Source organism: Corvus kubaryi, unplaced genomic scaffold (genome assembly GCF_017639235.1).
Source record: "Corvus kubaryi isolate FWS band 111438036 unplaced genomic scaffold, C.kubaryi_AGA036_p1.0 37308, whole genome shotgun sequence".
NCBI classification, from domain to species: Eukaryota; Metazoa; Chordata; class Aves; order Passeriformes; family Corvidae; genus Corvus; species Corvus kubaryi.
Window position 1 is genome coordinate 15,124,768 of NW_024581096.1, and position 11,356 is coordinate 15,136,123.

The 11,356-nt window shown below is 54.2% G+C and overlaps 2 protein-coding genes across 5 annotated transcripts; both read left to right on the forward strand.

Moving 5' to 3' along the window:
- The first annotated feature begins 1,587 nt into the window (after nucleotides 1–1,587).
- On the forward strand, nucleotides 1,588–6,215 carry DCTN3 (dynactin subunit 3). Its single transcript, XM_042028707.1, has 7 exons — nucleotides 1,588–1,791; nucleotides 1,911–1,995; nucleotides 2,901–2,987; nucleotides 3,884–3,967; nucleotides 4,550–4,608; nucleotides 5,356–5,415; nucleotides 5,841–6,215. Exons 1-7 carry the CDS (start codon nucleotides 1,603–1,605, stop codon nucleotides 5,928–5,930), a joined length of 654 nt encoding a protein of 217 aa, XP_041884641.1. The 5' UTR covers nucleotides 1,588–1,602; the 3' UTR covers nucleotides 5,931–6,215.
- Nucleotides 6,216–6,300: 85 nt separating this feature from the next.
- RPP25L (ribonuclease P/MRP subunit p25 like) lies at nucleotides 6,301–9,364 on the forward strand. 4 transcript variants are annotated; one of them, XM_042028704.1, is made up of 2 exons: nucleotides 6,301–6,821; nucleotides 8,026–9,364. In XM_042028704.1, the coding sequence occupies exon 2, from the start codon at nucleotides 8,035–8,037 to the stop codon at nucleotides 8,581–8,583; it is 549 nt and encodes a 182-aa protein (XP_041884638.1). In that variant the 5' UTR covers nucleotides 6,301–6,821; nucleotides 8,026–8,034; the 3' UTR covers nucleotides 8,584–9,364. The 4 variants fall into 4 exon arrangements, with proteins under 4 accessions (XP_041884638.1, XP_041884637.1, XP_041884640.1 ...); XM_042028703.1 differs by lacking the exon at nucleotides 6,301–6,821 and adding an exon at nucleotides 6,978–7,080; XM_042028706.1 differs by lacking the exon at nucleotides 6,301–6,821 and adding an exon at nucleotides 7,110–7,358.
- The last annotated feature ends 1,992 nt before the right edge of the window (nucleotides 9,365–11,356 follow it).

Here is an 11,356-nt window from a genome sequence, read left to right on the forward strand (position 1 = left end):
CTAATGAAGCCATTTCTATTTGTCGCCTTTGTGGAACAAAGCTCAGCTCTTCCCCTCTGAAGGTCCCAGTTATCGATCCTTGGGAAGAAAAGGCAGCACACACGAAGCTTCAGCTTTCCCCTGCTGCCCAAGTGCTCTGCACAGCTTCTGCAGGTGCTTTGGGGGGGCGTAGGGGCCACTGAGGCACTGGGCCACCCCACAGCTCCCTTCTGCATCTTGTAGGCCTGTATAACTCCCAGTAGGAATGCTTCTATAAGGACAAAGATTTTTCAGGGCACGGTGGGTTTAGGTTTCAGCAAAGGACAATGGGAGGGTTCTCCAAAGCCAGCTGTCCCACATTTCCAGCCATGTTAGCAAAGTACCTGCTATTAGCAGATGGTTTTTATCTAAAAGAGTGGCTTAGAACCTTGGCTTGTTGTCCCCTGGTGCCTGGGGTATGGCAGTGTAACACCCAGCCCCATGCTCATCCTGGCACTGCTGAAGTCATGTGGACATGATGGGACGGTTGCAGGCTGAGCCCTTGGAAACAGAGAATGACATCAAAAGGTGTTTTGAAAATTCACAGAATCACAGAATTGTCAGGGCTGAAAGGGACCCCTGGAGATCACCCAGTCCAACCCCCCTGCCAAGGCAGGGTCACCTGGAGCAGTGACACAGGAACATGTCCAGGTGGTGTTTGGATGTCTCCAGAGAGGGAGACTCCAAGATCTCCTTGGGCAGCTGTTCCAGCACTCTGCCACCCTCAAAATAAGGAAGTTCTTCCTTCTGTTTTATCTTATGGCCATTGTTTCTCATCCTGTAACAGGGAACCACGAAAAAGAGTCTGGCACCATTGTCTCTGACACCTGTCTTTGAGATATTAAAATGCGTTAATGAGATCACCTCTCAGTATTTTATCCCAACTCAACAGGCTCAGCTCCCGCAGTTTCTCCTCAGCAAAGAGATGCTCCAGACCCCAAATCATCTTTGTGGTCTCTGCTGGACCCTCTCCAGTAGCTCCTTGTCTTTTTTGTCCTGAGGAGCCCAGAACTGACACAGCACTCTGGATGTGGCCTCACCAGAGCAGAGGGGCAGGATCACCTCCCTTTCACCTGCTGGCCACACTCTTCCTGATGCACCCCAGGATACTTCTTGTCCTGCAGTTGGGAAGCCCTCTGGACTTTATTCTGTGGCAGATGCTGCTACTATGAATTAATTTCATCCCTGTCAGAGATCCGTGTAATTGTGAATGCCGGCTGAAGGCAGCGGTGGCACCGGGGTTGGCTGCACCATTCATTAGTGCTTCTCTTCTTTGCTAGTGTCACCTGTGGCAGTCGATAACAGAAAGGTGAACGAGGGCAGATAGAAGCCTGGGGGAAAGCCCGCGGCAGCCTCCCGTATTTCAAAGGGCCTGCATCCACACCGATCGCTTTATCAATTCCTTTTAATACATCCGAGCGCCTCTTTCCTGGAGGACCACGCCGGAATGAAGCCGCCATCGACCGCCCTCCCGAGCAGCGGGAGGGCTGGACGCCTCCCTCTGCAGTGCAAATCGCCATCGACCGCCCCGCATCCTCTGAGAGGGGCTCTGCTCCGCCATGCGAGGCCTCCCCTCCCGTCTCCATGGCAACCGCGGCCCTTAGCAACGCGCCGCCATGGCAACCGCCGGGGAGCGCCGGAAGTGAGGCGCGGCCGCTTCCGCCCGGCACGAAGATGGCGGCGGGCGCTGCGGAGCTGCGGCGGCTGCAGTGGCGGCTGGAGGAGCTGGAGCAGCGCGTCGGCCTCGGCGGCGGGGGATGCGGGCCGCGAAAGGTGCCCGGGGGGAGCTGCGGGGAGCGGTCGGGGGCCGTTTGGCGCGGCCCGGCGGGGCCTGGGATGCCGCGGCCCGGCGGGGCCTGACAGCCCCGTCCCCTCCCTCTGTGCTTCTGCAGGTGGCGGACGAGCTGGTGAAGGTGCAGGTGGCGCTGAACAATATCGCTGGCAAGAGGGAGAGGATCAAAATCCTGTTTAAGAAAAGTGAGCGGGTCTCGTGGAAGGGAAAGAATCGCGGAGGGCAGGAGAGGGGAGCTCCAAACCGTGGCGTTTCGCTGCTCTAAACAAAAGCACCTTTCCCTTCCCCACACCTCCTGATTTTGGGCCCTTATTTGGGGTGTTTGGCGCAGAAGTAAGTAACTGAAGGAGGGTTTTGTGCTCGCAATCCTTCAGCTCAGCGGTCGGAGGTGGGAAACGGACCGCTGCAGCCTGTTAGTTACTAAATGTCCATCTGCCCGTGTCAGTGCCAGGATTTGCTCTGCCCGAAGTGCAGCCCCCGAAGGTTCTCGGAACATGAGCTCCTGAAATGAATTCCTGCACACTTGGACTTCTTGGGCATGCTGAAGTAGCTCTGCCCTCTGTGTGTGGTGGGACCAATAAGGTTCACACTCAGTGGACAGATGTGGGGAGTTGCCTCCTATCCGGGGGGTGCTTTGTCCTGCAAAGCTGCCTCTTGGCCAGGTTTTGCTGTGTGTTGTCACAGGAAGGGTCGTTGTGGTCCAAGTCTGCAGTGGCTGCTCAGTATGAAAGCATAAACCATGTATTTATGGATGATTTTAAGGACCAGGATGGGGGGCTGTTTACTGGTTTTGTCCTGAGGGTGGGAGGAAGCAGATTTCACTCACCTTTGGTATTGTTATCCAGACAAAAAGCAGTATTAGCAGTTGTCCCTAACGCAGTGGTTTCCTGGCTCGAGCCATTTGTCAGTTCTTGGCCACAGTGCTCCAAAATCACATAGAAATTACTGAATCTGGGCAGGGAGGAAATACGGCAGCTAAGTGAGGAGCATTTGCAAAGTAATCTGATACATGGAATGCGGGGGAAGCTGCACTTGTGAATGCCATAACATCTCCCCTACTTTTTGTCTCCAAACCTGTTTATCCCGCCAGTTGAAGATGTAATAAAATACCTTGACCCCCAGTACATTGATAGGATGGCTGTTCCAGACGCTATGAAGCTGCAGTTCATCTTGGCAGGTATGGCATGAAACAAGGAGAAACAGGAGGCTTTTGTTGCACTGCAAAAAAGCGTCCTTTGCCTAAGATGGATTGAGATGGATTTTTTCAGCTGTAAAGACAGGGCACGGCACGCTCTGCGGAGGTATCAGAGAGATGGTTTCTACAAGGATGTCTGTCACCCTCAGTGCTCCCTTGTGCACAGCCACACTGCAGTTTTATCAGCTCTGATCTCTCCCATATTGAGCATTCACTTTAGTCCCGAATTAATCGAAGGCTGGTAAGAAAAGCTGGAGCTAGAATGGTTTCCTCACTCCACTTCCTGAATTATCTGGGCTGTGACAAAAGTAGAAAACATTTGGGTGTATTTCAGCACCCTCTAGCCTTGTCCTCTTTTGACCCAAGGAGTTTGATCAACTGTGATGGTATAGTCTGTGAATGGAATTTCATAGAGTCATGGAATGTTAAGGGGTGGAAGGGACTTTTAAGGACCATCCAGTCCCAACCCACCCTGCCATGGACAGGGGCACCTCCCCAACCTGACCAGGTTGTTCAGAGCCCCATCCAACCTGGCCTTGAACGCTGCCACGTATGGAGCATCCACAAGCTCCTGGGCAACCTGTGCCAGTGTATCACCACCCTCACAGTAAAGAATTTCTTCCTAATATCAAGCCTTAATGTCCCCTCTTTCAATTTGTACCCAGTACTCCTTGTCCTAGCCCCACAAGTCAGTGGGAATTCTCCTGCGTGAAATTGCTCTGAATCAAGACCCAGGGACGTGCAGCACAAAGTGTGAATAAAATCACAAACAAGCCCCTTTCTGTAAAGACAGATCAGCTAGAAAATTACTACTGTTTGTGAAAAGCCAAAGCACTGTTTTGTGTTTACTGATGTTGTTTCTTGTCCCCCCCCAACAGAGGAACAGGCTATTCCTGCCCGTGCAGCCCTTCTGGAGCAGGTGAAGAATCTCCAGCCCATCTTGGACAGCACCAGTATCCAAGGTATGCACATTTTTCTGCAAGCTGGAGCTGCAAATGCCACCTGCTAAGCTGCAGCCTGTCCTGTTTTCTTTCTTTTCTCTTGAGCCTGAGACTAGAGAAGAGGACAGCTTAGTGATGTAAGAGTAAACTGGGTATAAACTTGGTCTGCTCCTGCCTCATGCTGCTCTAGCCTCCCTTGCAAGGTCAAGGAGGTGATAGAGTAGCTTGTGAAGCAGGCTGGAGACAGCAGCGTGGCAGAGAGGGTGGAGACTGGCAGGTCATTCCTTTCTGTGGGCTCTTCTACATTCAGAACATCCCTGTTCCTGGCACAGACAGATGCCTTTTCGACTGCTACCCAAGTGGTTTCCTCTGATGTAGTTCTTGAGTAGCCCTTGCTGTGGGCATCCCTGAGCTCCTGCTGTGTGTAGGATAGTTAAGTAGTTTTTTAATCCTATATGAGGTTTATCTGTAGTGTGGAGCACTTGCACTCAGTGAGTGGAGTTTTGCCATGCTGTGCTCACGGAGGAGGAATGGGCTTTATTTTGGAAACTATTCCCATGTGCTGTAAAACAACCCAAACTGATTTCTGCTCTGTGCTTCCAGCGGTTCCTGACCATGCAGCCAAACTGCAGCGGCTCTCACAGATCCACATACAGCAGCAGGTACCGTGAATATTCTATCAGTATTGACTAGAAGGGCGTAGGAACCTTTTGCAAGTGGCTGTACTGACACCCCTGTATTTGCAACTGCAGGAATTGCTCATTTATGACAGTTGTTTTGTGGTCAAGAATATGCATACTACAGTCTTAAAGAAGTTTAAGTACTCCAAGGGGGAAATGGAGCCAGGATTTCTGTCAGTTGAATCCAAGTTGGAAATCTGCCTACCATAACCTTGATCAAAACAGAGCTTTCAGTGACATGTAGTAAGCAGTGGTGTGTTTAACCATCTTGAATTCCCCCTTTCACTGAGACACTGAGGTGAAGCACTGCACCCCTCCAGTGTCCTAGTTTCTGGAACATTGTTGACACTGTCACCCTGTCAGTTCACCCTTTCCCTCCCTGTTTGAGTGCTCCTGGAGCTGGCAGTGAGTAGCCTGGGCAGTTCCTAATGATCTCTTCCAGCATTTTGCCATGAGTTTCTGCTCTGGGACAAGCAAAGCCTGGATACTGAGGAGAGGCAGGCAGCAGTGCAATCCTAGGAGCTTTGGTGCTTCTTAGCACCAGTGTTTGTGACCTCTCTCTTGATTGTGGAAACCTGTCCAGCTGCAGTGAGCAGCCACAGCCAGGGCCTGGGCGCTGATCTCAGTGCTGGCCTTGGATGAGCTTCCTGCCATACTGTCAAGGATTGGGAAGGGTAGATGTCCTCCAGCTTATGTGTTGCTCATGCACTGCGTCTCCTCTCTTTGCAGGAGAAACGTCACGATCTCACTGACAGTGTCAAGACACTCCTTGAGGACTACAACAAAATGGTATCCTTTGAGCCTTGGGCCTGGAACAGCTGAACTGACCCCTTCCCCCTGGGCTGATCCTGTTGGGTCTCCAGCCCTGGGTTTAAGAGCCTTTCTGATGTGGTGACAGCTGTGTCCCTGTCCTGTCTGCATAGGATCCCAGTGCCAAGGCACATCCTGAAACCACAGTGGGTAGGGAAGCTGTGTAGAAAGCCCTCGCACTGCAGTGGTATGCGGTGTTCAGAAGTGCCTCCTGGACTCCTGTGGGTGTCTGGTGCTGTGCAGTGGCTCAGCCACTGGACAGATTGAATCCATGTAGGCTTTCAACAGCCTGGTGCCCTGGGCCTCTCCCAAGAAATCAGGATTGTAATAGTGCTGTCAGGATGCTCTGACCTTGGTTTCTTCCTCGCAGTTTCCACGTTACTTTCCTTAAGTGTCATGTCCAGACCCTGCTTCTCTCCAAGCAGTTTGTGCAGTGGAATGAAATCCTGACACGTCTGGAAGCGGCCAAGCAAGCGAAACCTGTGGCAGAGTGATGGCAGAGCTGGGAGCATGGCAAGCCCAGGGTCCCTGTGGCACAGCTTGCGTCATGCTGGTCCCGCCTTCTTCCCGCTTGGCATGAGCATGCTGAAGTGACACGGCGGGATCCTGGGGCACCCGGCTCTGCACAGAGCTGTGCCAGCCCCAAGTTGAGGCCACACTGCTCCTTAATCTGCCACTGTTTGCAAAAGTTGCACTTCCCTGAAATGCATCAGTTTTAACATATTTTAAAACCCCTTTTTGTTCTTACTGCGGGCCACAGTAAAATCCTGGAATGCTAACTGGGTTGTCTGTCTCTCCCTGGGTGTGAGGACTGCTCCTGGCAGAGACTGGGGGGTTTCTCTCCACGCAGTGATCTCTTGGCAGCCTCCAGAAGATGGCCAGTGGTTCCTTTCAGCCTTGGACCAAGGGCAGCTAAATCCCTTCCAGTCCCACAGTCTTCCTGACTTTTCCTGTTGGTATGAGTTGCCTGTGCCCAGGGGAATCTGGTCTCACAGAGCTTTTCTGCCTTGCCATTCTCCTATCTCTGTACTGAGAGGAGGCAGCGGCTTTTGCCTTTATCTTGCCTCTGCTTTCCTGAGGCTGCTGCAAGCCAAAGCCCATGCTGGCTCTTTCCCTACAGGGGCACAAGCCGTGCCTTGTCTGGTCTGGCTGTAGCCAAGAGTTTCCAAGGCCATGCTTTTGCAAGGGTTTCAAACCCTTCAGATTGGTGAAGGTGTGACCTGGAAGTCCTGCAGGAATGGGGCAGAATCCCCACAGGAAGTCCAGAAGAGCTTGCCGGTCCCTGTACTCTCCCTGATCAGTAACCTCACTGGTTGTCAAACCACAGTGGGAGCTGCAGGCCTGCAGAAAACCCCCGGCTCCCTCCGGATGCCTGGGGAGCTCAGGTAAGGGTGGGGGCTCACGCGTGCACAGGGACACAGCGGCTGTTCCCGGTGCAGGGAGAGCGGGATGTGCCGCTGGGAGCCGGGACTGGGGACGGGAGGTGGGCGGAGCCCGCGGCACGCCCCGCCCATGGCCCCGCCCACCACTCGGGTGATTGATGGGCGTGGCCCCGGTGCCGAGCCCCGCGCACCCGCCTTGCGCTTGCGCGCGCCCGGCAGCGGCCGCCATCTTGTGTCGAAGGGCGGGCTGAGGCGGCCGCAGGTGAGCGAGGGTTCCGCACGCCCCACATCCCACCGGGGCGTCTCTGAGTCCCACCGCGGCATTCCCGTATCTCACCGCGGCGTCTCAGCTCCCCACGGGCCCCCGGGCCGCGGCCCGGCCTCCCGGGCCCCCAGGCACTGATGGCGGCGGCGGCCGTGTGGGAATGAGGGCCTCGTGAGCTCCCAGGGTTCGGAGCGGGGGCTCCGCGCTGCCGTGTCCTTGCGGAAGCTGGGGTGTGGGATGCTGGGTCTGGGTGCCCGGGACTCAAGAGCCTGCGGGTAACAAAGTACTGCGGTACCTTTAGCACCTTGGCCTGTGCGGTGGCGACGTGGAGTGCCCTGCACAGGTCAAGCAGACTTAGGTCAGGATGGCACCTGCCTTGGCAGAGACGGCAGCTGTGAGACCTGATCTTTCTGTCTTTCCCTCGAGGAAACTTTTTGTTCCTGCAACCCGTGGCTTGCCGTGTCCCCTGTGATCTGCAGTGTTTTATCCTCAGCTGGGCTGGCCAGACCCCCGTGAGCCTGTTTCTGTAACACGAGGTGCTGCACATAAACTCTGCTTGAATTCATCCTGTGCATGTTCTTGTGCAGCTGTGGCCAGCATCCCCTGAGCTATGTTCTCAATAATCCCAGCTCACTTGTTTGGTCTGTCTTCTCCTGAGATATAGCAGTGTTTTTTATGTCATCCTGTTTAGGCCCACAACACCAATGCTATTTTTTTCACAGCCTGCCTGTCAAGGCTCATGTTGCCCTGTGGTAACGTCCATGCTGTAGGTATGTCCTTATGAGGACTGGGCTAATCTTTTGGTTATGCCATCTCAGGATTCCCAGCTCTTGATAGCTCAAAATGCCCTTCAGAGGAAAGGTTGTAGCTAACTGTGGTGAGAATTTCTTTGTGCAGCAATTACAGTGGGCTGGGTGTTCATGGGTCCATTTGCCTTTCCAGCACTGCAGAATGGAGAACTATAAGAAGACCAAAATCGTGGAGAAACCTTGTCCTCTTCCTTTCACTGACCTGCCTGCTGATATTATTGAAATGAAGGTGAAGGACGGGAGCAAAATTAGGAATCTGATGGGCTATGCCATGAGCAAGATGGAGCAGGACTCGGTGAGGCAGATTCTTTTCACTGGCTCAGGCAAGGCTGTCAGCAAGACCATCACCTGTGTGGAAATCATGAAACGAAGGCTCAAGGAGCTGCACCAGATCACCAAAGTGCTCTTCAGACAGATTGAAGAAATCTGGGAACCCATTGTGCCTGAGGCAGGCCTCGATGCCTTGACAGTGAAGAGAAACATTCCTGCCATATGTGTCCTACTCAGCAAAGATGCCCTGGATACTCAGGAGCCAGGGTACCAGGCTCCAGGATCTTCTGATGCCTTCTGGACTGAGACACTGACAGCAGAATCGCAGGGACAGATGAAGAGGAAGCAGGGTGGAGGCCGGGGAGCCAGCAGCACAGGGAAGCACCCTCGCTCCACCGGGGGAATACCGGGGGGGCCCTGAGGCAGCGGCACCACGTGCGGCTCGGGGGAGCTGTGGAAACCAGCCCGGGGCTGTGGCTGCACAGCTGCTGCTGAACACGGGGACTCAGAGGTGTGAGGGGAGGGCAGGAGGAGTGGACTGTTAAAAGTGGGTGTGATCGTAGCTGTCTGAAAATGTGTTTTCACAAGTTCCCTTGCCAGAGGCTGCCAGGCTGTACTCCTTAGGGGTTCTTGGAAGACGGGAATTGCCTCTGCTTGAGCAAGAACTGTTGGTGTGCTGTCAGTGACCCCCATTGAGGGAGCTGCTCCCCCAGTCAGGTTTCCGGTGCCCGGGGGTGCAGCAGCCTGGGCAGTGGGACAGACACCTGCCTGTTTGCTGGGTGCAGGTTGTTCTGACCAGTACAAAGTGGAGACAGGACGTGGTGTGGAATTCCCCTGCAGCTGCCAGCATCGCCAGGGCTCATGATGTACAGACAGCAGGGCACAGGGTTGGGCCAGCCATTTCTGTGCCTGAAGAGTCCTTCTGCTGAGCCTGTCAGAGGGGGTTGAATGTAGGACTGCCAGGATATAGCTCAGTCTGGCGTCATGTGCACGTAGCTCCCCTTGGCTCAGGGAGCTGGCGGTCGTGGTTCTCTATCCAAACAGGCACCAGTCAACTCGTGTTGTAACCAGCCTGAAATCCTATGGCTCTGTGGCTGTTCTGGGGTGGTGGTAATGGGAAGCTCTAATGGATACTGTTCTTGCCTCTTTCTTCTTGATAATGCAAAAAGATGGGTTTAAAATAAAGGTGTAACTTCATGTAACTTGGAAATTTGTCATGTCTTCCTCATCCCACTGGAGGTCACCCTGTAAGCACTGGTGGTGGGGCTGCAGCTGCTGGCTGAAGCTCTGCTCTTCCAGCTCTGCTGCTCTGCGTTTGTTCCTCTCGTGACTGTAAATGGACCCTGATCCAAGGGGAGGTTAATATCCAAATACTGACCTCCTTTCACATCCAAAATAGATGAAGGTTGTGGGTTTTATCTGTGAAGCTTTTTGCTAATTTTTTTTCCTCTTTGAAACTGGCTGGAGCTGTAGCCTCAAAAAGACTCATCGTGAACTCTACTGAGTGAGGCAAAGGACAGATCATCTTTTCTTGTGCCGTAGTTTCCCTCCTGGAGCAGTTCTGGTAAGTAATTCTGGGCAGGGGAGAAGGGCTGTGACAGGCTGAACTCTGGCCTGACCACCCCCTGCTCACACGGTGTCCTGAGCACTCCCTGTCCTGCACACTCTTCCCGTGTCCCTGCCTGTGTAGTGAGCTCCAGCTGGATCCAGCACTCTGCACTGTCAGTTAAAGGGTAACGATAGAAGTGTTTAAAGAAGAGATTTTACCTAAGTGAGGAGGAGCAGGAGAGGCGTAGTGTGTTACCCGTGCAGCCCAATGCCTTCAGACAAGACTCCGCCTGCCTGTGCGGTGCACAGACACCTGCTTTGCATCCAAAAGAGCAGAGACTGTGCCAGGCTTACACACCTGCTCCTCCTCTTCTGGAGGTTTCACTGCTTCCTGCCCCACTACCTGGAGGTAGTCAGGGAAACACTTGGACCTGTCCACTGTGCCAGCACATGGGGGTTCTGGGGATGCAGCCGTTAATCTCTTTTATCTTTGTGCTGTTCCCAGGTGCTGCTCCCTTACATCTAAGGGGGAGACTGCTTTTCTTGACTAATTAGCAGATTAGCCATAAATGCCAAGGAAGATGCTAGAGTGTCTGATCAGATGGCTTCTGACATTTCAACTGGCAATGTGTCTGTGTTTACTCAAAACACCCTCTTAGTAGAGAGCCAGGAGCCAGATCCTCAGGCAGCCTGTGTAGCCTTCCCTCATGGCCACGGCACGTTTAAAGCCTTCTCATCAAAGCTGCTAAGTGATTGTTACTTTTGTTTCACTCAGCTGACTTGGTGACTCTCCCTTCAGGACTGAGCTTTACTTGACCATCGCACCCACGGGTTTGGGTCAGCCAGGAGAAGTTCCAGCTCCCTTACTGCTCTGCCCTTCACCCATCTTTCATCCAGCTGCCTCTTCTGCTGTGGGGACGCACCATGTGGGGATGCCTGGCTGCTACAGACCCCTGTGTCACTGCCACCATCTGTGTCACCCAGTGGATGTGGGGCCCGGATGTGGCTTTTCAGAGCAACTGCAGGTTCCTGCGGGTCTCCAGGAACCACCCCTAGGGCCCCTCCTGCTGTCTCCCAGCCATCCTTTGGGTGTCACATCTGTGTCATTCACCAGAGTATCCCCGCTTTGGGGTGATGCCCCACACCAGGGTGTCTCTGGCTCCAATGCCCATATGGAAGCTGGCAGCTGTGCACGGGGTCAGGCTGCCTTGTACCTCAGTTTCCCCACTGACAGGACGGAGAAGCCAGCTGTGCTGGTGAGGCTGATGCTGCCCATGTTCTCAGGTACTGATAGTCCCTAGATGTCCTGTTCCCTCCCCTCCCTGGGTTATGATGGGAGTCTCTGCCCACCCAGCCGCCTGCCTGTAGCTCTTGTGACCTGGGAAGGACCCCAGTCGAGCCCTGGCAAGTCCGTCCTCACCATCCTCAAGCCCCGGTGTGTGTGGGACCAGGTGCACGCGTGTTCGTGTGTGTGTTTGTGCGTGTGTGTGCAGGGGCAGGGCGGGACAGGCAGCAGCAGTGAGAGCCGGGCGGTGGCACGGCAGGGCAGCACCGGGGTCAGCACCGGGGTCAGTACCGGGGGTCAGTACCGGGGGTCAGTACCGGGGGCAGTACCGGGGGCAGCACCGGGGGTCAGTACCGGGGTC